At 45.3% G+C, this 27,973-nt stretch overlaps 1 protein-coding gene across 6 annotated transcripts in view; it reads right to left on the minus strand.

Annotated features, from left to right (window-relative positions):
- Positions 1–27,973, minus strand: part of MYO5B (myosin VB) — a 367,733-nt gene that overhangs the window by 215,546 nt on the left and 124,214 nt on the right. For 3 of the 6 annotated variants that reach the window (XM_036823444.1, XM_036823439.1, XM_036823438.1), the window contains exons 1-2: positions 21,725–21,874; positions 3,307–3,417 (exon numbers count right to left, since the gene is read on the minus strand). In XM_036823444.1, the coding sequence (XP_036679339.1) occupies positions 3,307–3,417; positions 21,725–21,805 (192 nt within the window). In that variant the 5' untranslated portion in view covers positions 21,806–21,874. Of the gene's footprint in view, positions 1–3,306; positions 3,418–21,724; positions 21,875–27,973 lie in introns of those variants that run through there. The other 3 variants (XM_036823441.1, XM_036823442.1, XM_036823443.1) reach the window with 2 other exon arrangements.

Genomic DNA, 27,973 nt, shown 5'->3' on the forward strand with positions numbered 1-27,973 from the left:
TAAGTATTTCATGCCACTGAACCGTGCACTTAAAAACGGTTGACACGGTAAATTTTATGTTTTGTATATTTTACCCAAATAAATAAACAAATAAATAAGAAGCAAGCAAGAAACAGGGGAAAAGAAACATCTTTAGAGGAACACTGGGGGGCCTGACCACCTTGCACAGAGCAGAGCACACAGGTTACTTACTGCTAAGGTAGAAGCCATAGGTTGAGAACTTTATTGTTTTAGAAGAGAACTAGTTTATTTACAACCTTTGCTGATACAGTTAAACCCACACTATTGGACTTCAGAGGGAGGAGCAGAGGGCGGGGAAAGAGACTCCGGGGTGGATTTTTCAGCCAACCTGGTACATCAAGGATGCTTTTAGCTACAGAGGAGATTCTTCAAACATTCAGAGTCCAGCCATCCAACTTCTGTTCTCCTGCCTCTGGTCCACAGCTCAGCTGAGTCACTCCTAAGGACAGCTCAGAAAGGGGACTGACCGCTACTTTATTTCTGCTCCTCCCTTGTTCAAGATCCGAAATGCCCATTCCCTCATTTTTACCTCCCCTGATTCCAGCCTCAGTTCCTGTGTTAAGTCATATCAGCCAACGTTTGTGAAGTATCAATTATTTGATAGGCTCCTTCCTGAATGAACACTAAGAAATGTGAAACCTCTCCCCACTTCTTAAGGCGCCCACAGTCTGGTTGGAGAGAGAGGACACAGTAGGCCAAAAAGCCTGTAACTGCAGGAAGTGTAAATTGAAGCCATGCTCAGCGTTGTTTGAATTGAGTTTGGAGATGATTGTCACACCTGGGCCAAGAAAACTGTAGCATTTAAGCTGGATCTTGATGAATTGGTAGGATATGTAGAGTGAGAAGCAGAACTCTAGGTGGGTGGAGTAGAGTGATCATTACCCTAACAGTGGGGCATCAAAAAGTACGGTCACAAAACCACACAGCCCAGGAGCGACCTGGACAGAGTCCAATGCTCAGAGCCCATTATTTCTCCAGAACTGCTAATCTCCAGCCCCAGCCATCTCTTCTGATTACAGCTGATGGCCGTGTAGCAGGGGAGGGGGCAGGAGAGGGGTCCTGGGCGGCTGCCAGGATTAGTCACGCAGGGCAGAACTCATTCTCCACTGGGGACGTGGGCATCTGCTCTGTTTTAGCAACACAGCCCACATTCCTTCCGTACAACTCTTAAAAAAACACCCACCGACTTACAAGATCAACTGAAATGAAATCTGCTGGAGTGGAAGATACACCATTCACGTGGGTGAACTAATTTTATTTTGTTTTGGGCATGGGGTGGCAAGTTATTCAACATGATAAACATGATTCCATCTGTTGGGAATTTTGTTTCTCACCTCAAAACCAAGAGGAGGCTGGCAAAGTCTGCCTGCCAGGAAAGGGAAGGGGAGGTGAGCACACCTTAGTGTAAACAACTTTTAACAAACTAACCAACTGACTGTCCCAGGTTTACCAAGGAATGTGCTCAAAGTTGATACAAAACAAAAGTTAGGAGGGGCAAGACGTTCAACCTTCCTACTAATCAATGTATTAATCACCAACCACTGTTAAGTACATGTGAGCAAAGCATAAGACAAGGTCCATTTCTCAAGCAGGTCATTACTACCTAGAAAGACAGGACCAAAGAGCTTAGAAGAAGGAAAAACAGTAAGACAGTAAATGATCAAAGGCTAAGTGATGGGGGACAAACTTTCAGTGCTCCTGCAGTTCACAGAGAGGCAATAATCACCCCAGGCCAGGCCTGCTCTGCAGCCCCTCAAACCTGACCCGTCCCAAAGCCAAATCTTGACTTTTTTGGCCACTTGGTTCAAAGCCTGTTCATCTCCCAGCCTCCCCTACTGTAAACCCTGCACGCACGACCTGCACCCTCAGCCTCAGGCTGTCCCGTCCGTCCCCTTCTGCAGTGGCTTCCAGGTGCACTGGCCTCCCTTCCTTCCACACTCTCAAAGGGGACACCCTGAGGCCTCGGGGCTTTGGCACACAACTCCTGCCTGGGACGCTCCCCTCGGCCCACCCGGGCCTGAGTCTTCAATGCTGGCTCCTTTCCACAGCCCCTCCCCCGACACCCTCACCTCCGCTCCCTCCTCACTTTCCTCCTGTACCTCGTCTGCTGCTTCCGTGCCTCCTGAAGGCTGCTCGGGCTCTTTCCCGTATTTCTGTGTTCACGTTCACTAAGCCCTCCAGCACTGAGCCCCCACGAATGGCAGGGCCACAGCCGATCACCCATAAACCCCCATGGCCAGCGCAGTGCACGCCTTCAAATATGTGTGAAATGCACAAATCACAGGGAAGGGTAGTGACAAAAGGCTCGTGAAAAGGGAAACTGAATCAGACCTTCTAGAAGGAATGCCATTTCCTGGTTACTACCTTGTCTTCCTTTTGAGCAAAACCACCTGAAAATCAACTAACGAAAAAACTCTCGGGGCTTCCCTGGTGGCGCAGTGCTTGAGAATCTGCCTGCCAATGCAGGGGACACGGGTTCGAGCCCTGGTCCGGGAAGATCCCACATGCCGCGGAGCAACTAAGCCCATGCGCGACAGCTACTGAAGCCCGCGCTCCTAGAGCCCGTGCTCCACAACAAGAGAAGCCACCGTGATGAGAAGCCCGCGCACCGCAACGAAGAGTAGCCCCTGCTCGCCGCAACTAGAGAAAGCCCGTGCGCAGCAACGAAGACCCAACACAGCCAAAAAAAAAACAAAACCAAAAACTCTCACTGGAGCAAATAACATGTAACGAGTGCTTACATGCCAGGCACGACTCTAAGTATATGCCACATAGTAACTCATTGTATTCTAAGGAGCTCCCTAGACAAACTATCACCCCCATGTCACAGATGAAGTAATAGGCACAGAAAAATTGCTAACTTGCTCAAGGGCACAAAGCTAGCAAGGGCCAAGCCAGGATCCCAACCCAGGCAGGCTGGGCCCAGAGCCGGTACTCCAACCACTGTACCAGGCACTGGCTCTTATGGCAGGTGGCTCCCCCTCACCTCCCACTGAGCCTCAACCCCACGGAGGGAAGCCTCCTGTGCCCTCCACTCCACGGAGAAGATCCTTGCCTCAGTCACCCGCCATCTCTCAGCTGCTAACACCAATGGGCACTTGTTTGTAATGGGCCATCCACTCAGCAGCTTCATGGTTTAAACTTTCACATACATTACCATCAACAGCAACAAAACGGTTGCCAGGGGCTCAGAAGCTCCAACGTGCAGGACACGCTCTAGCCACAATGTAGCACCCAGCCCCGCTTAGCAGAGCTCTGCACTCCCACCCCCAGCACTGCACTCACAGTTTCATCTTCCAGTCGGAGCTGGAGGCTCTTCTCGCCCTCCTTGTAGTCCTTGGTTAATTCAGCCGAGCGCCACACTTCATCGGGGTCAGGGATCCAGACCTTTGTGTACTGAAAGATTAAAAGAGAAGAAACTTAGATGCCAAGAGAAGCTTTCAGGTGTGCTCTCTATGAGGGGCCCTCAGGAGAACTTTTAAAGTCATCTGCACACATTTCCCTCCCTTCTCATTTCAAGATACAAGGTGATCCAATACCATGACAAGAGACAACTCACAGGACTGGTTACAGAGGACTCCTTCTAGATCCTAACAGAATGTCACAGATAAATGAAATTCGAACTCTACCAGGGGAATGCCAAGCCTAGATTTGGTTATACCCAGAGTTTTACACCATTATCTCAAAAGGTGGTACAAAATAGCAATGTCAGAGGGAGTGTCTAGTGTGCTGCAAACAAAGATTAAGACTACACATGCAAAACCCAACAAGACAGTGTAGCAAGTCTTCAGAGCTTGGGAATCTCTGCTTTGATATTCTGCATTCAGGGTCAAAGCCATTTTCCTGCACAAGTGAAAGAAAGTGGTCAGCAAACTGAAACTGTGTTAATATATTCCTGAGTGGTCAGCAATCTCAATTTAGTTGTGCATTCTTTAAGCCACAAACATACCCCCAAATCTCAGGCATCCTTCCCCAGCCGCCATCCGGATCGAACATCCGCAAGGTCATTAAGCTGGCCAACTCCTGGCAGGGAAGAACGCAGCCCTTGGTGAGTGGGAGGCACTGGCAATGTCACTCGTGGGCTCTCGGCCCTGACTGCACATTAGAATCACCTGGGAGCCTTGAAAAGACCAATCGGGGTTCACCTCAGACCCACGCAGCATTTGAGGTGACATGAAAGCTCCAAGGTGAGTGTAACGTGCAGCTGGGGAGAACCACGGGTCTGCTGCACCAAACGGCAGCATCTACTAGTGGCTGTCTCTCTCGGCACCACGCTCCTTAACTCTGTCAGACACATTTTCTCAGCATTTGTCTCATAGGTATGCGATTTCCACAGGGCCTATTTGCTTGAGAAGATGTCTGTGTACACGGGCACATACCCCCCCCATTATATATATATATATATATATTTTAATTTTTATATATAATTATATTTGTATATTTATATTTATGTATAATCATATATATATATAAAATGGCCACAGAATATTTTTAGCAAAATTAATACTCCTGAAATTAATAGTTCTTAAGACCAGAGGCCAGCCAGAATGTGTGCTTGGGTCAGCATAACCCACCTCCCCCGTGGAGGGGCAGCAAAGCACAGGCCCTGTGGCCAGCCAGTTGCCGACTTGATTTTGGTCCTGCTTTTTTACAGCATTTTGTTCCATGTGATCACTGGCCTTTTTTAAAAGCAAGCCCCGGCCCCTGCTACACTCGTCTCTAATTCAGGATCGAGGAGTGAAAGTCATGAGGCAAGAGATTCAGAACACCAGTTAATGGGAAAGCAAACCACCACCAACTTGCATCGCTGATACCCCAGCTCAGGGTACAAAGCCAAAGTCGTTTGTTTTTGGTTTTACAATGAATCAAGTTCACAGGACTGTCTCTCTGCCTCTGAGCCTGCACTACAGCAAGGTATTCCTATATCTTTAAGAGGAAGATACTCTAGAGCTTTATAGTATCTGAGTGCTATCGAGTAATACATGAAGAATGTTTGGAAGTATCTCCAGAGAAAACTGAGTGTTTCAACATTTCTCTCCCTTCAGGTGTTCTAACTTACCTCCTCCTCTACCATTTAAGCCCACCATCCATCCAGCTGTGGGGACTTTGAAGCTCCTGTCCCCCAGCTTCAAGTGAGCGACTTTCCTTAGCCTCGCTACACTTCCCGTCCCTGAGTTAGGCCGCCGGGACTCCCCTTCCAGTCAGAGGGAGGACAGCGCACCCAAGAAGCTCTATTCAAAGCCAAGTCTTCACTCAGTGTAAAGTGGCGTCAGGAAAGGCTCAAGATAACAGAGTGACAAACAAGAGAAGAAGGGGGAAATGCCAACAGGAAGCGAGTGGAGGTGGGGATGTGCGGACGTCGTCAAGCTGCGTGATGTACTGGAAGCCAAGGAGCCCAGTCCCAGCTCACACGGGGGCTCCGCTGGCCTTAACCCTGCTGTTCACATGCCTCTCACCGGACAGGTCACTGCACCCAGCACTGGGGGACCTCGCTGCCTGGCTCTGCTGCTGTTTAACTCTCGCTCTGGGAGGGTCCATTTACCTTTCTACTTACATAAATCTCTCCTCTCTAAGCAGACTGAAAACACCTGGTAGGCAGACAATTGTCATCTATATTTTCCTAAACCCACACAATCCATCAGAGCATCAGGGGCATAAGGGGACCCTACTGATACTTCAGTTCCTTGCTACTCCAGGTGAGGACCTCAGCCTCACCACTACCTGGGAGCTGGTTAGAAATGCAGAATCTCACACCCACGGCATCGGAATGGGCACACCTAAGTACCTACTGTTCTGCTCCTGCAATATGATCTCAACTCTTCCCTGTTTTTGTACACAGGCTAGACTATAGCCCTGGACCAAATCTGGTGTGCTACTTGTTTTTATACAGCCCATGAGTGAAGAATAGTCTTTAAATGGTTAAACGGCTGGGGAAAAAAAATCAAAAGAATGATAATCACATGCTAACACATGAAAACTATACGTGTCAAATTTTGGTGTCCATAAAGTTTTATTGGAACACAAGGACACATTCTATCTATGTGTTGTCTGTGGCTGCTTCCACGTATCAGTGACAGTTGTAACATAGGCCCTATGGCCCCCAAACCTAAAATATTTACCCTCTGGCCCTTTACGGAAAAGGTTTGCTGCCCTCTACCTTTGAACATGCTGTTTCCTCAGCCTAGAATGTCCTTTCCTCATTGTCTATGTGGGCAGAGTCAAAGTTCCAGCACCGTCTCCTCACTGAACCCTTCCTTCCCCGTGCACTACAGAGGTAGCCCTTCCCAACTCTGGACTGCCGCAATCAACTCTTCTATGATCAACTTTCTTTATGGTTTTTGCAGTCATTTCTTTCACGTCAGTTTCCTCTTACTACTTCAAGGTCTTTCAGATACACCATGGGGCATTTCGGTATCCCTGGCATGTAGTAGATGCTCAGGAAATGTTTACTGAGACAGGAATCAGTGAAGAGAGAAGGTGTGTTTATGGGGCACCTGGTTTACACATAAAACACTGTGATAAGCACCATGTAACCAAATATAAACATGAAGATCTATACCCTCACGTTAAGGAACATACAGTCTAGTTGGATAGATAATTCATATAAAAAATATACTCTAGGGGGAGGTGTGACCAATTTCAAAGGAGAGTAACAGCTATTCAGTGGGGGGGGGCGGTGGGCAGGCAAGGCAAGAGAAGGGAGGGCAACGATGGTAAATGCCAACTTAGAGAGGAAACAGGTGACCAGATTCTCCTACAACGTCTTAAAGGCTAGTGTGCATTACAGATCTGATCAAGCAGGCTTTAGATTCAAATCCAGTAAACATCTGAGTACCCACTCTGTGCTAGATGCTGTCACGTGTCCTCCATCCCCACAATGAAGACACATGTGGACATGCATTGAGATTACAGCAGTTCATTGTTAAACAAGAATGAAGTAAACCCTGTATTGTGATGGTACGGGATGGGTGACATCTGCAGGCAGGCCTCCCCACCTTTAAGCTACTTCATAGATTCTTGGCTTAAGGTGCCTATGAGTTACTGAGCAGGGCTGTTCACCCAATGTCACATACGCCGCACTTGAGCTATTTATAGGACTTCCAAGGGCAATTTTAACCACAATCAAGTTTTGCTTTATGTGCTGACTGAGCCAACAAGCCTCTCCACTCAGGCCAAGGAAGATCCACTGCCCCTGTAACCGAGTACAAGGTGGGGCATGATCAGTACAAAGTAAACAGCCAAGAGAACAGACACACAAACTGAGAGGAAGGAGAGATAAGGAACACAGTAGCCAGCAAAGACTTGAGGGAGACATACATGTGGAATCTAAACAACAATACAAATGAGCTTACCTACAAAACAGAAACAGACTCACAAACACAGAAAATAAACTTACTGTTACCAAAGGGGAATGCGGGGAGGGATAAATTGGGAGTATGGGATTTACAGATGCACACTACCATGTATAAAATAGATAAACAACATGGATTTACTGTATAGCACAGGGAACTATATTCAATATCTTATAATAAACTATAATGGAAAAGAATTTTTAAAGTATATATATATATATATATATATATATATATATATAAAACCAAATCACTTTGCTGTACACCTGAAACTAACACAATATTGTAAATCAACTATACTTCAATTAAACAAAAAAGACTTGAGGGAGGAAGACAGAGGTGATCTGAGCTGTGGAGATGGAAAGAATTTGTGGGTTTCTTTTTAATTTATTTATTTTTTCTTAATAGTCATCCATTTTATACACATCAGTGTATGCATGTCAATCCCAATCTCCCAATTCATCACACCACCCCCCTCCACCACTTTCCCGCCTTGGTGTCCATACATTTGTTCTCTACATCTGTGTCTCAATTTCTGCTCTGCAAACCGGTTCATGTGTACCATTTTCTAGGTTCCACATATATGCGTTAATATACAATATTTGTTTTTCTCTTTTTGACTTACTTCACTCTGTATGACAGTCTCTAGATGCATCCACGCCTCTACAAATGACCCAATTTCGTTCCTTTTTATGGCTGAGTAATATTCCATTGTATATATGTACCACATCTTCTTTATCCATTCGTCTGTCGATGGGCAATTAGGTTGCTTCCATGACCTGGCTATTGTAAATAGTGCTGCAATGAACATTGGGGTGCATGTGTCTTTTTGAATTATGGTTTTCTCTGGGTATATGCCCAGTAGTGGGATTGCTGGGTCATATGGTAATTCTATTTTTAGTTCTTTAAGGAACCTCCATACTGTTCTCCATAGTGGCTGTATCAATTTACATTCCCACCAACAGTGCAGGCAGGAGGGTTCCCTTTTCTCCACACCCTCTCCAGCATTTGTTGTTTGTAGATTTTCTGAGGATGCCCATTCTAATTGGTGTGAGGTGATACCTCATTGTAGTTTTGATTTGCATTTCTCTAATAATTAGTGATGTTGAGCAGCTTTTCATGTGCTTCTTGCCCATTTGTATGCCTTCTTTGGAAAATGTCTATTTAGGTCTTCTGCCCATTTTTGGACTGGGTTGTTTGTTTTTTTAATATTGAGCTGCATGAGCTGTTTATATATTTTGGAGATTAATCCTTTGTTCAATGATTCATTTGAAAATATTTTCTCCCATTCAGAGGGTTGTCTTTCTGTCTTGTTTATGGTTTCCTTTGCTGTGCAAAAGCTTTTAAGTTTCATTAGGTCCCATTTGTTTATTTTTGTTTTTATTTTATTTTGTTTTTATTTTTTTATTTTTATTTTTTTTTACTCTAGGAGGTGGATCAAAAAATATCCTGCTGTGATTTATGTCAAAGAGTGTTCTTCCTATGTTTTCCTCTAAGAGTTTTATAGTGCCCGGTCTTACATTTAGGTCTCTAATCCGGAGATGGAAAGAATTTGTAAGGGAAGGGTTTCCTTTGCAATGATGAAAATGTTCTGCAACTAGATAGACATGGTGGTTGCACAACATTGTGAATGCACTCAATGCTACTAAACGGTTCATTTAATATTTAATTTTTTGTCATGTGAATTTCACCTCAATTTGAAAAACAAAAACTGTTTTGGTTGCAGATGATGCAAACAGCATCCTGCACACTCTCTCCTGACATGGGTTCTCACTTCTAATATCTGGAAAAGCAGTAAGATAAAATATATTCTTTTAACAGAAAGCCATCATTTCTATGAGCCAGACAGAAACTTTCTAGAACCAAGGTTCTGTGTTGCCTCTTCATTTTTTCTCACCTTCAGGGAATTCCTTCAAACAAATCTGACCTCTACCAACTTTCCTGGAGGCAGTAGACTGTAGGAAAGACAAGCTCCCTCACAGAATCCTATTACAGTACTACTCAATTTGTCACTATGCTGTTTTAACAATACTTAATCCCATCATATCAAAGTAAATAAAATAATGTCTGACCTAATTGTCAAAGAAAAACTGATTTTTCTTTTGGAAAGCGCCCTGTGTATTAACCGGAGAAGGCAGATGCCTCTCTGAAATGAAATGCATTAGTACTGAGAGCGATTCTCCAGCCGGAGTTCATTTCTCCCAGATCTGCAGCAGGCACAGAGGCAGCTCTGACACACAGCTGGAGGGAGCGGCTGCCTCTGGCACTAGTGCTCAACCCTGGCGCAGGGGAGAACCACCTGCGGAGCTTTTAAAGCTTCCCCAGCCAGGCAACCCCTCAGGCCAGTTACATCAATCTCTGGGGGTGGGAACCAGGCAGTGTTTTTTTAAAGCTCCCCAGCTGCATCCAATGTGCAGGCAGGTCTGAAAAGCAGCAGTCCTTGTGGTTTGATTTGGTGACTGATTTGCAGGGCAGCACAGACCCTCATGTGCCCAGAGGCCTCTCCCCACTGGCCTGTGGTCGAACATGAAATTCCAGTCCGAGGATTCTTTATCCTGAGCAGAGCACTACCTGCAGAAAGCCCCTGCTAAAATGTAAGTATAATGCTGAGAAGAGGACAGCATTTACCCATTTATACTAATTATCATGCAGTGCAGTACTGTGGTTAAGTGTGCGGGCTCTAGAGCTAGACAGCCTGGGTAAGAATTCCAACCACCACTCATTAGGTTGGGTAAGGTGATGAATGGGTCTGAGCCTCGGTTTCCTCATTTGAACAATCTGGGCAAAAGTTAGACCAACCTCATGAAGCGTCCTAAGAATTAGATGAAATCCCACAGTATTGGTACTGTACACATTAGGCAGTAGTGACAGTGGTGATGATATTAGACACTGTGCCGTCTAGAAGGCAGGATCCTCCTGGGATCCTGCAGACGATTAGGGAACGGGAAACAAACCCTAGGTGTTCCATGTTACTGGGATCCTTTAGATGTCCTGCAAATCATCATACATAGGTAGCCATGCTTTGCCTTAAAATCAGTAACTGGATCTAGACTACTTCAACCTCAAAACCCTGAGAGGAGTGACTCTCAACGCTGGCTGGCATTTAAGAATTATCTGCAGATCTTTAAAAAAAAAGACCAAATGCCCATGTCCCACACTTGAATAATTAAGATTAAGTCTGAGAGTAGGCCCCAAGCACTGTACTTTCTTTTTACGCTTTCCAAGTGATGAATGCACCATCAGAGTTAAAATCACTGTTTCAGAGTGAGCCTCAGAACCAAAGTGGACTTCAGGGAAAAGAGAATAGGAACATTGGAAACATTCACTCCATAGAATTATTAACAATGCCACCTCCATAATCTTACACTAATATAAGTAACTTAATCATTTCATCTTAGTTTTAAAACTGAAATAAGATGAGCAGGGTTATCGCTAATATTTCACAAAGAAGAAACTTGAGGGTAAAACATAGTGGACAATTTGCCAAAGTTCACAGTGAAGAGCCAAGTTCAGGGCAGAATCAAAGAGAAGATCTCAGACTCTAAGTCCTCCACTGTCTCCCCCCACCCATGGAGGAATACTGACTTTCTTACAGCAGCCCAGGTCCCACTGGGTACGTATTTTATACAGTTAAAGTGTCTTATAATCACACACGAAAAAAGTGCAAACACCCATTGACAATGACCTGCCAAGTTAAGCCACTAAGTAGTTTTGGAGTTAAGAATCAGACTGAAGTTTTAGTCACAATGTAGTCTTGACTTGAAGCAAGGCAGTCTGGGCACAGACCCCCGGGAATGGATGAGAGGGGACCCCACAGCCTAACCTGGTGACTCACTGGATAAACTGCCTGCCCATTCCTACCTGTGTTTAGGGGACAAAGAGCAGGCACACTGTCGGCCTTATTCACGGCTGTACCCCAGCACTGACATGACGTCATGGTTAGCAGGAACTCAAATCTCTGCTCTATGATTGAAAGCGAGGCTCTGGTTAGGGGTGGGAGGGGAGTCCTTTTGACTCCAGAGAAACAGAGAAACCGGTCAATAGATTTACTCAGGGCGTGAATTTTGTTCTAGAACTCATTTGGAGAAGATGCAAGATCAAGCTGGTCAACCTCCATCCCTCAAGGAGCACAGAAGCCACCAAATTTCTCCGTACAGGACCAGCCTGAGATCCAGCACAGAGGAGCATCAACAAACAACAGTGCTCCCCAGCACTGTTACAAGTAAGTGGACAGGCTGTGGGTTTCAAGGGAAAACATAATTGTGAAAAGGTAAGGAGGTGAGACCTGGAACTCAGATGCCACCCAAGGCAGGAAGGATCACACACAGCAAAAGGACAGCAAGCTGCTTCCCCAGCCTTGCCCAAGTCCAGCTACAAAGTGCTAGGACGGCAGGCTGAGAACCACAGTGCTAAGAGACTACAAGACCCTCTAGGCCAAAAATCATGTGTCCCTTATTAAAAATGGGGCTATTCATAGCTCAGTTCTTTAGTGAGGTTAGGAAGACACCTAAACGCTTCTCCAAAATGTCATAAGTGATCCTCTGTGGGGGTAAGTGTCCATTTCGAAGCTTCTCCTGCTAAAGCAACAGTTCTTGGAGGGAAAAGAAAGACAACACACTTCCCTAAGCCGACAGTTTCATTTCAGCACCATCACAAGAGCAGGTTCCCCAGTGGTGTGGTGCCTGGCAGGGTACTGCCACGTTGTAGGAACTATGAAGACCTACCTTACCCAACTGCCCTTCTGGCAGGAGGTGGGTCACATTTCATTCTTTTGCATGCGAAGAGTCTGGAGGGCAAAGACTAGGCCTTTTACCACATCCGAGCAGAACCTCCCGCAATCCTCTGCACATCTACTGAAGTCTGAAGATCATGTTCATGGACCCAGATACCAACTGCATCCTGAACCCAGTGGTGGTGATGAGTCCCCCAAATCTGGGGGGTCAAAGTCAAGAACATCCCCAGCAGCATGTTGCTGGGCATCTTCCCTTCCCACTGACTGGGCTCCCGCTATGGGAGACACGTGAGCAGGAGGTTAAGATGCAGGTATCAGGTACTAGCCTCAACCCCCATCACAGGCTGTTTCCTCATCTGTAGAGTGGAGAAATATCTTCCGTATTACAGTTGCTGTTAGGATTAAATGAAATGAAACATTTAGCACAGCATCTGTCACAGAAGTTATTGTTACTGTGGCAGGAACTTGGGCCCTGGGATAGAGACACGGAGAACTCCCTGTAGGAGAGCACAGACACAACCAAATAATCCCAATGGAACCACATGCACAGAAAGTGTCATGGGAACATAGAAGCTCCAACTTCCTGAGTTAGTTACCTCCTCCTCCCCCCAGCACCAAGGCCAGCCTCCTGGTTTCCCTGTTTACTCATTCCCATTAAAGGCTTCCTGGACCAGTAATAACCTTCCTTTTTCCCCAGATGCTCTGCACTGGGAAGCTCCCTATAACTTACAGCCAGGGGGAATTATATGTAAATATTCTGTTTGTCCAGAGCCAAGAAGTAACTGAAAATCCATGTACAATTCTGGGCCAATGAGGTAGGTGCCTGAGGCCCCACCCAGAACTCTTCCAAACTTGTTCCATGTCCTTTCCTAAATGAGAAAACCAAGCTAGTCCAAATGCCAGGAAGAACTTTAACTTAATGCAGAGAGATTAGGACAGCAAAAAGCCACTCAGCATCCTTGGGGTAAAAAGGATAGAACAAAACCAGAGAAGTGAGCTTTATTCTATAACATATAAAGTGCACAGTTAAACAGCAAAGTTATAATAAAACCCAACACTTCCTGTCATTTAAATGAAACAAAAGTCAAATATACCAAAAGGAAGGTCCATCAACCTATTTCCTGCACTGACCATCACATCGTATTTTTTATATTTGCTATCTTATGTGCTTATAGCACTATGTCATCTCAACCCAGTCTTCTGAGGAGAGATTCAACTCTTTCTGATATCTGATTACCTCATCAGTCACAATTACATCTTAATCCACATTCTATATCTGCTAATGCAGACCCAAGTCTCCATGTGGCTGGTGAAACAATTTACCTGTTTACTGCCCTGCAGATGTTAACAGAATAAGCAGTATGTCCTTAAGTGACAAATGGGCAAGATGGGAGGCGCTTGGTGTTCAGAGAGCATCGCTGAGTCATTTTATCCATCCAGTTTATACCAGCAGCACATGTGTTTGACGGAAGCTACAGTGATATCAGAGGCTTAGAAATAGCCATAAAGCAATGCGTTAATTTTGAAGTTTTGGAAAGACCACTGAAATTTCCCTATTTAAAAAGGGTATGTTGATGGCAAGCTAGTTTTGTAAGCCTGCAATGTTAAATCCATTTAACCTGCTACTAAAGAAGCTAGAAAAGATTTACTCAAAGCTAGTACATTTCATGCAGCTAAATATATGTCTGAATCTTCTCAAGAAGCTAAAGCTTTGTTGGAATTTGTTGGAACATGACTACTGCTCCTAGACTGTGGACTCTCCCTGTACAGGGCAAATTAGTATGTAAATTAAATACTCCATAATCATATTATTACAAATCTTTAAGTCACTTAAGACAGTTTTCCAGAGCACACCATCTTCATTTCCACCTAAGCTCTTTGAAATACCTCAACTTTTAAAATCCATATATGATGCCATCACTGGGCAGTTGTTTTCCTCCTTCCTGCAGGTATATACTCCTGATCTCCACAGTCGAAGACTACTATATTGTTTTTCCCAAAGAAACAGTCTTAATAGTTTACACTCACCACAATGCTTATTAGCAAGTCACAGTCCTAGAAGTATTCACCAAGGCAAAGTTAAGTTTGTTTGCTTCCATTTTTTTAATTTAAACCCTGTTCCATTAATAGACCTCTCTAAGAAACCAAAATCAGCACTGACTGAAGTCATTTCAGGCTAAGCTAGCTTCTGCAAACAGAACTTCACTGATCAAAAATAAATAACTGAGAAAGCATTGGGACACTACTCTTTTCTGAAGAAAACTTCTGCTCTTGCTTTGTCTTTAAGAGATCATCTATCTTAGAACTTAAATGCCTTACACACTTGCATTTGGGACTCAAGCCAGCTCCCAACCTTCCTTTCCCAGGATAAAGCATTCTGGCCTTCCTGTCACTAGTATTCAAACACTTCATCTTTGAGTCTATTCAGTAAATATTCTTCAACTGGGACATGTCCCCCATAAGCTACAAGGCCCCCCGACCAGAACACAGACTCTAGTCCATTCATTCATCCATCAGTATTTACTGAACACCTGCCACATGACAGGCACTGTGCAAGGTGCCGGGACACAGAAAAAAAAGACATGTCCCTATCTTCAAGGATGTCAGACCACATTATGCAATTAGTCTACTGCAATGGTCATAACTGCTTGGACAGCACAGACATTCACAGCATGTAGTTGGGGGCCCTAACCTAGTCTGGGTCATCAGGAAAGGCTTTGTTGAAAGAGTAAGATTCAAGCTGAATCCTAGATGGCCAAGGAGTTGGCTAGACATATTGAGGAGGGAGGAGTGTTCTAGGCTGAGAGGTTATCTGTGTGACAAGCCTGGAACAGGAAGGAATAGTGCTTACTGAAGGACGAAAGAAGGCCAGTCTGGGTGGGACACAGTGCAGGAGGAAAGGGCTCAAAATGACGCTGGGGAAAGATTCAGAAGGTGCTGGGGAGCCACATTTTTTTTTATATCATCCACGGCCAATGCAAGGGTTTTACACATGAGGAGGTAGTCCCATTTGTTTATTTTTACTTCTGCTTCCCTTGCCTAAATAGACATAGCCAAAAGAATACTGCTAAGACCAACGTCCAGGAACGTACTGCCTATGTTTTCTTCTAAAAGTTTTATGGTTTCAGGTCTTCAATTTATGTTTTTAAACCATTTTGAATTATTTTTGTGCATGGTGTGACATCAAAATAAAAAGCTTTTGCATAGCAAAGAAAACTATCAACAAAACAAAAAGGCCACCCACTGAATAGGAGAAAATATTTGCACACAATATATCCGATAAGGGGTTAATATCCAAAATATACAAAGAACTCATACAACTCAACATCAAAAAAACAACCTAATTAAAAAACGGGCAGAGGATCTGAATAATCATTTTCCCAAGGAAGACATACAGATGACCAAGAGGCACATAAAATGATGCTCAATATCACTAATCATCAGGGAAATATGAATCAAGGCCACAATGAGATATCAACTCACACCTGTCAGGATGGCTATCAACAAAAAAGACAACAAATAACAAATGCTGTCGAGGATGTAGAGAAAAGGAAACCCACATGCAGTATAGGTGGGAATGTAAACTGGTGCAGCCACTGTGGAAAACAGTAAGGAGATTCCTCAAAAAATTAAAAATAGAATTACCACATGATCCAGCAATTCTACTCCTGGGTATCTATCCAAAGAAAATGAAAACACTAATTCAAAAAGATATGTGCACCCCTATGTTCACTGCAGCATTATTTACATTTGCCAAGATATGGAAGCAACCTAAATGCCCGTCAACAGATGAATAGATAAAGAAGATGTGGCACGTATATACACAATGGAATATCACTCAGCCACAAAAAGAATGAAACCTTGCCATTTGCAACAAGATGGATGGACCCAAAGGATATTATGCTAAGTGAAATAAGTCAGAGAAAGACCAATACTGTATGATTTCACTTACATGTGGAATCTAAAAAACAAAGCAAATGAACAAACAAAACAGATATAGCATTATAGACACAAAGAACAAACAGAGAGGAGGGGATGGGGGGAGGAAAGAAATAGCTGAGGAAGATTAAGAGACACAAACTTCCAGTTACAAAATAAATGAGTCACAGGTATGAAATACACAGTGTGGTGAATATAGTCAATAACTATGTAATATCTTTGTATGGTGACAGATGGTAACTACACTTATCATGGTGATCATTTTGAAATGTATAGAAATATCGAATCACTGTGTTATGTAACAGGAACTAACATAATGTTGTAGGTCAATCACACTTAAAAAACAAACTCATAGAAAAAGAGATTTGTGGTTATCAGAGGAGGGGTGTTGAGAGGAGGGGGAATTGGATAAAGGCAGTCAAGAGGAACAAACGTCCAGTTATAAGATAAATAAGTACTAGGGATATAATGTACGACATAATATAACACTGCTGTAGGTTATATATGAAAGTTGTTAAGAGAGTAAAGCCTAAGTTTCAGCACAAGAAAAAATTTTAGTTTTTTTCTGTCTTTAATTTTGTATATATGCGATGATGGATGTTCACTAAACTTATAATCACCGCATGATGTATGTAAATCAAAGCATTATGCCGTATACCTCAAACTTATACAGTGCTGTACGTCAACTATATCTCAGTAAAACTGGAAGAAAAAAAAAGATCAGTACTTATAGATTGGTATATAAGGAAAAAGAATCCTCCGTATGAGAGTGTAGTTAAATCTTCCAACGTGCCTTTCCCTTGGTCTTCACATGAGCACTCACGATGAACACAAAATCAACAACACCATTTATCCTGTCCCTCACCCCAAATAAACCGTCCTTGAAATTCTACCCCTGGGAGTTCCTATTACTTCAGTCACTCAGTACTTCCTCATTCCGTACTGCTAAGCTGCCTTTTCCACCATTCTCTTTTTTAGGGATACACTTATTCAGCTTTTGAATCTTCTTTATTCATTTATTATTCTATTTCATTCTCAACCACGTCACCCAATCTTTTCCACTGTGTTTTGCCATGTGGAGCTTATTTGCAGTTTCAGAGAGTTGAGCGGAAAAGTCTGACACTAAGAATGAAGAGGGGACGTTCAATCTGGTATATCAGCAAACAGGCGCAGTAATAGCATCTAAACTTCTCAGACCTCAGGAGAGAGGGAGAAATTGTTCCAGAACCAACAGATGCATACTGAGTAGCAGCCATGAAACTGCTTGTGACTTTAGAGCTAGGAAGTTAAGTGGGTATCTGCTGTTTAAGTCACCATTAACCGAAGTCCTGACAATGATGCCTCTGCTTTCCACCCTGGTTCTGAGAGGAATCACTGAGCGGCCATCATCAATAATGCATCCTGCCTATTTGGAACGGAATCATTCTTTGACGAGTTCTATCCGCTGTTAATATCAAACAAATCTACTGTGGGATAGCCACAGATTCTCTATGATGATCATGGCTAACTCATTTCCTCTATGTCAAAGGATTGCATTTTAGGGACCAATTCGGATGCAGTTTTATACTGAAATGTCACTTCTGGTCCAGCTGAAAAGTGAGTCTGCAGCTTGAAAGAACTGCTGACCCGACCCTATGTTACTAACCAGAGAAAACTCAGGAGAGTTTTAGAAAAGGGAGTGAAGGACAGATGCGGTTGGTATGAAATGCCCCGTTTATATGCTCTATTCTTAAGGATTACGGGTGGGAAAGGTTCATCTCAAGTATAAAATGACAGAATGTGGGTCATCTTCTCAATCTAAAACTCCTCCCTGCCCCCAAACAGGTATCATCATGAAAAACCATTTGAGGAGGAGGTATGAAATGAGTGAGGGGACCAATGGGGAGGGGACAAGTGGTACTTCCTGTTCAATCTGTACGTGGGTAATCCATTGTTGGAGCTAATTTTGGATGTAGAAGTGGAAGGCTTTGCCTGCTGCCACTTCAACTCACCTGATCAGCATTAATATACCATCAGGTGAGTGGTGCAGCTTGGAAAGGCTGTTGTTGAGGGTCTGAGTTATCGTTGCTACTGTTAATAACACAGTGACCCATAGGGGAAGGTGACAAAGAAGTACTCCAGTCTTGCTGGTACTTTGTGCCTTACCAAGTATACCATAAGCGTGTTCTAGAAAAGTTACGTGTACAACATTTTAAAATTGGAAACATTTTAAGTCTAGAGTTGCCTAGAAACTCTGGGGCAACATAAGTCCCATTCTTCAACAAAATTCTCACTTGCATACAAATGTCTTACATAATAGAAAACCAATAAGCTTTTGACAAATGCATTAGTGGATTAATGGTTGGTACTGAAATAGGTGTGCAAACTCTATTTTCACAGGTATACATCCCAGGTCTTAAAACAGGTACACATGCAAGGTGTTCAATCATCCAGGTTCCAGGCAAAGCCCGAGTCACACCGTATTCTTTCCAGTACCATATAGGTGTTAAAATAGGGATGCATCCCAGGTCTACAGCTCTAGCCTTTCCCAGTGGCCCCGACCACGTCCCTGGTTCCAGGGCCTTCTTGGAGACCCAGCACAGCACAGATGAGGGCCTGAGGAAACATAAGAACCAGAACAACCAGAACTCCAACAAAGGTAACTGAGGCAAGCAGTCCCCACCTTAAATGAGCTGAAAATGTCCAAAAGGAGAGAAAAGGAAAGAAAAGCAATCACCCTGGTTCTGGACACAGGCTGAGTCACAGTTATTCTTTCCAAGACAGCCGAGAACCCAGAGCTGGAAATGTCCAGCAAAAGGCACTTGTGTCTGGGGCGGACAATGTGCTGGTCTGGTAGCAGGGTACGAAGGGGCACGGACCTCCCTCAGCAACCAAACAGCAGAACTGTCTTGGACAAATCATTCAAAGCTCCAAGCCTTGGTTTCCTCAATAAGTAGGCTGAACTAAAAGGCACTAAACACTATGCTGCATTTATCGTTCCATCACCTTCCTGCTTCCCAGTAAGAGGGCTGCCTATGGGAAAAATCAGCCTCCATTACATCCAGGGAAAGATCATGGTTTGTGGTTCAACAGAAGGGCCTCCCTCTGATCACAGAGACTATAGGAGGCCAGCAGTTCAGTGCTTTGTTTTTAGGTAAATAAAGTTCTCTCCTTATTTAGCAAAGGAGGCAAACAAGGCCCCCAGAAAAATCTGTGTCTAGCCCAAGAGCACACTGCTCTCTAGAGTTAAAAGTGTCCCGGGAACCAACAGGGAACAAGGGAAACACGAAGAGTTCCCTGGTAAAAACTAATCGCGAGATATTTAAAATAGACCACTTATTGGCCCTTCCTCCCCTGCTGTATCCACCATCTGCCTGGGTTTAACACAGCACCTTCATATTTTGGTTGACGCTTAGTTCTAGAGTCTGTCTTACTGCTGACAGAAGGATGAAGAACAGCATCATGTTAGGACAGAGTTCCACCACTCACAGCTGCGATGTTGATCACCAAAGTGCGAGCAAATGTCTGCCTGCCAAATGCCAACATCCCATCGCACATTCAAGGGCTTCATGAGCTTAACAAAGCCCAGCCTCATTCTCCGCTAGCCCACAGCTGGACAAGGCATCCATGATCTCCTCCCTTTCCTTCTGGGTCTTGTGTAATCTCATCCCCACTGCCCTCGCTCCTAAGCATGTACAGAGAGAAAACAACTGTTCATTTAGAAAGTGTTCTGCTGTTTTCAAAGGGCTTTCACAAATGTGAAGTCTTAGAATTCCACGAGATAGAGGCACAGGTGGTCTCAGACACATTTTACAGATGAAGAACACCGAGATCCAGGGATGTTAAGGGACTAGGCCAACTCAGGCCCCTAAAAAAGAACAGACCCAGCAACAGAGCTGACTCCCCAACCAGGGCTCCTTCCACCCCTCCAAGCCATACCCAATATTCAAAGCCTAATTAAGGAATCCCAATCAAGACCTGTTAGCTCAACCCCATTTGTTCAGGCACCTAGAACATGCCAGACACTGTTGACAGCTGCCTTGAATTCAGCACATCCTCTCAATTCCTGCTCTGCTGCCTTAGTTCAGGACTTCGACTTTTTTGTGAAATATTACAACCTACTTTTAATTGGTCTGCCTGACTCCAATCTCCCAACTCCAGCTGATTTTCCAGGCTGCTTGCTTCTGGAGCAGCAGTTCTCAAGAGGGGTTAGGGGGTAAACGTGTCCCAAGGGGACATCTGGCAACGCCTTGAGACATTTTTGGTGGTCCCTCTGGGGTGGGGGGGAGAGGGTGCTGTTAGCTTCTAGTAGGTAGAGGCCAGGGATGTTACTACAGTGCCCAGGACCGCACCTGCCAACGAAAGTGATATAGCCTGAAACAACAACAGTGCCAAGGCTGAGAACGTTTGTTCTACAGTTATCACCCTTAAAAAATATACCCCCCCCCCCATGAAGTCATCCCCCTGCTTTAAAATGTCCATGCTGTTTACAGGATAAAGTTCATATTCAGATGGTTCGCAATCTGGCCCAAACAACTCTCCCGGCCACACCCCGACCCTCCCCCGCACCTTTCCCGCACTTCAGCCTCACTAACCTTGTGTTTCCAAATACCGCGCGAGTTTTCCTGCTCTGTTTTTTCCTCTGCCTCAAATGTCTTCCTCCCCTCCTCCACCTTCCCCACTGCTATTCACCTTTAAGGTCCAGCTTAAATCTTACCCTCCTTGTTGAGTCTTTTTGCTCCTGCTGACCTAAGGGGTCCCTCTCTGTGTTTTCACTGTAACAGCCTTTAAATGTACTACATTCACTTGTATAGGTGTTTCCCTTCCCTCTGGCATAGAAATAAAATGTCATTTATCTTCCGTGCCATGCACATAGGATAGCGCCTGGAAACTATTTCAGTACGTGCTGGATGAATGGATGAACCCTAGCACTGTATATTCCTGATTCTCATAGCAAGAAACTAGAGCTTCTCTCCTGCCAGGAACACTACATATAGTCCTCTCTAAATAACTTATCAGCTCAGGGCCATCACCAGCTTGAGAACGTCTGGGCATGAGGAAGAGCAGCTCTGTCTTCGAACTCCAGCGCTGAGGTCTGACGACGCTGCACTTCTCTCTGCAGAGTTAGCACAACCAAAGATCCTGTAACTTCTTAGGTCTAATCTGTCAGAACTGGTTCTGTGGGAATTTCTGGCCCCTGCAGATCAGAAAGCTCTGATGCAATGTGTGTGTAAATGCACCGTTTTGTGTTTCTCTAAAGCTAAATGGAAGAACTCCGAGAGCAGGATCCTTAGCCCAGGTCCACCCGCTGTAGGGGAGCATCCAAGGGACATTCCACGATGTCCCAGACTCCTGTCCTGTCTGTTAACAAGGGACAAATCAACACTGACATCCAGAATGCACTGCATCACACAGGCTATCAATCCATCTTCCATACCGAGGAATAAGCCATCCCCACAAGGCTTGGCCTGAAGGGAAAGAGAAGTAACTAGAAGTCCTCAAGGTCTCCTTGGAACCCCTCAAAACCTCTCCATGGGCTCCAGAAAACACTGATCTCAGCCCTGCAGGAGCAGATGCTATGAAGGAAAGGCAGGCTGTGACTCCCGTGGGAAAATACAGCAAACACACACTTGTAGCTTATGTAACCGGAAACCATTATAAAAGAAAAGAGGTTAAATAGTGCTTAGCATTTGCCTCTGACCTGTGTGGAAAGAGGAAAGAGGCCACAATCCAGCAAGGCTCTCACAAGCTTCAGGGATTCAGTCCGAAGTCTGTGGAGCATTGTAAGCTGGTGGGAGAGCAGCACAGCCTACGTAGGTGCCAACAGTAGACAGTGAATGGTCTGGTGCTCAGGAAGTAGGGTCTGAAAGAAGGTTGGAAATGGGAGTTGGTAGTCTGAATGCTGGTCCCAGCCCTGTCACTAACTGCTGTGTGACCCTGGACGAGCCCTGTCACTAACTGCTGTGTGACCACAGCCACGTCCTTCCCAAGGAAGGCCCGCTTCCTCTTCATTTTCCTTATTTGTAAGAACTGCCCGTCTGACTGCACGAGGCTGTCAAAGGAGAAAAACTCCAGATATTAAACCCCTCACGTGGGCAGAAGGTGACACTGCCAGGCACGCCATGGGAAGGAAGTCTTCTAAGGCATGTTTTTGCCCTTGGAGAGCTAACAGCACAGTTAAGCAGACAAAGCATAAAAAAGGCAACATTCACCATCAATTAAAGGTAAGCGGCAGGACGCAGAGTTACTGGAAATCAGCACAGAATTAAACGAGTGAGTGGGACCAGCCCTCAGAGATGCTGAAACGGGAGCGCTCTCTTGCTGGAGTCCCTGAAGAGAAACTGACCCGCATGACCAGAAGCAGGTGTGGGACAGGGCTGATAGTCCAGGCAAGAAAGTGCAAGGCCATCGGCTGGGTTGAAGCCAGGGACTTGTGGGCAGGTGTGATGGAAGGGAAGTTCCAAAGGCAGGTCAGAGTCATGTCATAGTAGAGACTTAATTCCTAGCCAAGGGATTCTCACCTGCCCCTTTACCCAGAAGCAGCCACAGCAAGTGTATGAGTAGTTGGGTGGTGAGTACCAAAGTACATTTACAGCTACCAGGCGTTATACAAATGCTAATTGTCATTGCTATTCTTGGCACCCGCCACTGAAGCCCAGCACTGTGTAGACGGTATCCAGATGGCAGAAGAAAAACATTAAAAGATAGACCAGTGAATAATTTATATCAATTTAATCACTTAACAATACTTTGCACCCAGATGGAACGGGCAAGATAAAAGCCAAGAACCTCTGGAAGCCAAGCAACCAAATCAAACCAAGGTGCGTTCAGAATGAAAAGTCTCCCGCTTCGTGAATGCGTTGTTAGAAGGCAGGTTTCCAAAACACCTTAGCTTTGCTGACCACGCTCCTGGTCTTTCTCCTTCCCTGGCCTCTTCACTGTTTAGTTCACTGACTCCTCTCCTCCGCCCACCTGTAAATGATGCAGGGCCCCAGCTTCTTACTTGGCTCTCTTTACACACACACCCACACACACAACCCATGCAGCCCCTGATGTGATCTTGCGGCTGTAACCCTCATATAAGTAACAGTCCACTGAGATCTAGATCCACGTGTGCAACTTAACGTCTTTGTTTTGGTATCTAATATGTATATTAAACGTTTAAAAGACCAAACTGAACTCTAGAATCCTACCCTACCCACCACCTGTTTCTTTCCTAGTGTTTCCCATCTCAGAAAACGATACCTCCGTCCAACTTGATTGCTAAGCCAAAAGCCTAGAAGATGTCCCGGCTTCCTTTCTTTCCCTCACATCCACATCCAACCCATCAGCAAGTCCATTAGCTCTGCCTCCAAAAGATACCCTGGATCTGACACTTCCCATCTCACCCCGCCCCATCCCTTCTCTCCTGGACTGTGCCTGCCCCCTCTTACCTGGTCTCCTCTGCTTCTACTCTCAACCTTCACCAATCACTCGCTGAACAGCAGGCAGAGTGCTTCTTTGACAAAGTACATGAGATGCCACTCCCCGCTTAAAGTCTTCCATCACATTAAGAATAAAGTCTGAGTTCTTCATCGAGGCTGTCAAACCCTGCATGTCCTCTCCAGAGGCCCATCCCTTTCCATCCCCAGCATACTACAATCCAGCCTCCTTTACTTTCCTCGGGGCTTTTGAATTTGCCACCCTGCAGCCCCTTTCACCACATGGCTCTGCCTCGTCATAACTCTCAGCTTAAATATCACCTTTCTAGAGAGACTCTGCTGAACAGTTAACTTAAAAACAGGCACTTTCTACCGTACCCCTTATTGTATTTTCTTCATAGTATTTATCTGAAATGATATTGTTCATCTGTTGCCTGTGTCAGGCTCATAAACATAACAGTGAACAAAACAGATAGGTCTCTAACTTACTGGAGCTTACGTCTCCAGTGCCAATTGTGCCTGATATATGACAGGTGCTCAGAAACTTGCAGAGGAACCAAATCTGAGCTACAAACCATGTGTACTACAGGTGCTTTGACTCTGGAAGAAATGGGAGCATTCCCGTTGACCTTGCCACAGTGCTAAGGTTCAGACTGGAAAGAGTTCTCTGGATTCTATGGGTCTGCGGAGATAGGGAAAATACAGGACAGAGAAGCAGGAAGCTCTCTCAGGTACAGGCCAGGACATTGAGGAATCCAAGTTCTAAGCATCTCCTGGAGAGTGAAGAGCTGGGTGAGGGAGGCTGATACAGAGGGGCAGTATCACTGATCCACTGACAGCGTGGATCCGTCTGTCATCTCCCTTCTCCACAGCTGCAAAAAGAAAGGGACCGACTGTTCTGACCACCACCACGAGTCCGTCATCTCCCCAGGTAATGTTTTACCCACTGTCATCTAATCCTCATAACTCTTCCAGTGAAGCACTATACCCCTCATATCTGTAAATGCTGCAGGCTGCAGCCCACTGAAGGTGCACCTCTCTCTGCCCAAGGCCATGCAGCAAAGGCAGAGCAAGCCCGGATCCCAGGATGTCTGAGGGCCTTCCCTTGCCACACACACTGCACTGTGGTTCCCCAAGACAGACCAAGAGCTCTAGGCTTTTGGATTCAAGGAAACAAGTGCCAAAAGGGGAGTGAGGAACACAGGACAGGAAGCCCTAGTTCTCTCTAAACAAGCTGTGACACTCAATTTAGATTGAGGAGACAAGCTTTCTTCCATAAAACGAGCATGGAGCCAGAAACCTGGGCCACAGACTTCGGGCTCCCAGCTCTCTTTCCTGCCACCACCACCCCATTTTTAAAGATAAATATCAGTGGCAAAGTGAGGCTCTACCAGGAAAGGTACATCAGGCCGGGGCAGGCCACACTGCAGAACAATCAGAAGGGCTGGACTTTGGCTCAGCAAGTCCGTCTGCAAACTGCACTGTGAATCCAAGGATACCTCCAGGATAACCTCTGTTAACCCTCCCACTGACGCCTCCTGGATGAGCTCATGATTTGAAAAATCATATCAAATAAAGCCACAGCTGTGAGGGCAACCAGAAGGGAGGGCGGGCAGGATGTTTTCTTTAATTGCCGAAGATGTTTCACCCAGAGGCCGAGCTCATCCACTGCCTAAGGGAAAGCACTCCGGGTGAAGTCAAGACCCTCCTCTGGCTGTGGGAACTGAATGGAAGATAAGCCCAATTATCAGCTTATGCACTCAAGGAGGCAGCAATGGACATACCGTGTTCCCTCCCAACACCCTGAGAGTGAGGGGCACTAGGAATCAGAGAGGTATGACTTGCCTCAATAGGATGGAGGCAAAAAGAAGGAGGGAAAGAAGTGGCAGGAGGGGAGAAAAGGGAAAAGGAATAAAAAGGAAATCAGAAGAAAAGTATATTAATTCCTAGCAATGGTGTACCGGCTAACTGCCACCTCCTTCTTTCCATTCAGAATTGATATATATGGGTCAAGATTACAATAAACTAGTTCAGGGATCCACTTACTTGGATGTTAATAGCCTTCTGCGCTAAGGAAATGAAAAAGTAAGGGTACCAATGACCGAACCCAGCATACTCTGGTTCTAAGGCACATTTATGTCTATATTATTTCAGTTTTCCCCAAAACCTTTCATTAAAATTCACATTCTAGGAAAAGGTGCCACACTTAGCCCGTGGCTTCTTTTCCTCTGCAGAATGCTGCCACATACACCCAGGTATGAGATGGTGGGGGTAAGAGAATCCCCTTGGACCAATCACTGCTTTCCTCCACCTAAAAGCTAGAAGCTCTGCCTAGTGAAAGTCCTCCTAACGTCCCCCCTCTGGGCGTGGCCCTCTCTGTAGCCCTGGGATACAGAAACTCATTCACTTTTAAATACCTGCCGGCCTCTCTGGCACTGGAGACCACGAATGGATGATCACACGAACGACTGCCGCCTTTTCCGTACAGCCATTTGCTGTTCCCTCGGGTCTCTGGAGAGGCCAGAGCTCAAGGGGGCTGGCATCAAGAGAAGGCATGGGACAGACGTGAATCTCTGTACCGGTGGAATCAGACTAAGTTTGGGGCAAAGCATTCGCTACTTCACCCCTGGGCAATGGTCCAGCTGGGGAGTCTCCAAAGGCATGCCTGCCCTTGATTCTGCCTGTGTGAGTCTACACTAGGGCAGACAGTACCGTGCAGTGTCTCAGCAAGCCCTTGGGAACAGCCTGACACTACAGTGGTTTGGTGCTGTGACAAGCTCAACCCGGCTAACTACCCACAGTTAACTGCCTACTATAGACTGAATGCTTGTCCCCCTGCCCCAAATTCACGTCCAGTCCTAAGGCCAACATGATGGTATACGGAGGTGGGGCCTTTGGGAGAGTCTTAGGTCATGAGAGTAGAGCCCTCATGAACGGGATTAGTACTCTTATAAGAGACCCCAGAGCACCACCCGGCCCTTCCACCACGTCAGGCCTCAGCAATAAGACTGTCAACCAGGAAGCAGTCCCTCACTAGACACTAGAATCTGCTGGTGCCTTGATCTGGGACCCCCAGCCTCCAGAACTGTGACAATTAAATGTGTGTTATTTAAGCCACCCCCCCTCAACCCCCCAGTCTATAGTATTCTGTCACAGCATCCCAAAAGGTCTAAGACACTGCCCTTCCTCACAGGCTCTGCATCTAGGCTGAAGGAGGAAACCTGTGAAGAAGCGGAGAGGACTTAATGTCCTCACCTCTCAGGGAGCCATCAAAGCATTCACCTTCACCTGAGCAAGCCTGCCAGAGAGCCTCTCCTAACTTCCACCTGTCCTCTCAAAGTTCTCAATGCACATGTTACTCCAAAGTGGACATGTTCATAAATTATGTGGGGGGAGGCTAATGATGACTTGCCCCACAGCTGCCCCCAAGAGTCAGGCCATTTATAGGCCATCCACCTTCAGTGGAAGTCTCCTGAAGTATCAGGTGTTAGAATAAGACAATGGGATGAAGGACAAACTGAAAAAATGCTACTTCATCAAAATCCTCACTGGAATTGTGCTAAACAGCACCACTTATGGAACACTGCCAAGTACAAACCACTGTGCAAAACACTAGGATGAACCAAGTTCCCATGTTAAGAACACTTCACAACAGGCACAGGGTCAAAGTCAATGTGATGTGGTGTCCATGTAGAAGGGAGAAGCTATCTGAGGGGCCTTTGATCATGAATCACTTGTCTACCCATCCTAGGCTGTCCAAGGGCCTACATTTCAAGTTGGTGTTTCTTTAAAACACTGAATTTGATCATTAAACCGAAAAATGATCAGGAAGTGGCAGCTAAGAAAAACATTTTCACGCAACCAGTGGCAAGCTAAACTTGCAAGAAAATTATGAGTCACTTGACACTCAAACATGCCTTCCAAGAAAGCACCACTCTGTGCTCTCAAGTGGCTTTGCCAGCATCCCCGTCCTCCTACTTCACCTTTCGACAGGCCGACAAAGCCTGCATTTAGGTCAACCTCTCCAGTGGTTCCCTCCACTGGGCTAGCCACCCTTGGGATAAATTATCCTAATCCAAACTCACCAGGGGATTGGATGGCAGTGCTGGGCAGAGATGACCTACTCCCAGAGCCTAAGGGACCCTCCAGCCCATTCTCCCAAATGGGAATATCCTCAACTCTTAGGAAAACAAACACTTGCTATTTTGAAGTAACTTTATAACAGCCAACAAAAGCTAACTGATGGCTCGGGATGCTGCCAACTAAGTCATACACTCTACACACAGGTGATTCATCCACCAGTTATTGTACAGGTGGTGGGAAAGGGGAAAAAACTATGAGAGGAGAACAGCCCCATTGTGAAGGTGTACAATCCCTGCACTGTAATAAAATAAAATAGCTCTCTCCAAAACAGCGCGTTACCATGCTCTGGGGCTGGCTTGGGGTTTTTGTTTTTGGTTTGTTCTTGATCAAAGTACATAAATCACATGTCCTGGGATATAAAGACCCATATGGGGAAAAAAGTCTTA

This window comes from Balaenoptera musculus, chromosome 14 (genome assembly GCF_009873245.2).
Source record: "Balaenoptera musculus isolate JJ_BM4_2016_0621 chromosome 14, mBalMus1.pri.v3, whole genome shotgun sequence".
NCBI lineage: Eukaryota > Metazoa > Chordata > Mammalia > Artiodactyla > Balaenopteridae > Balaenoptera > Balaenoptera musculus.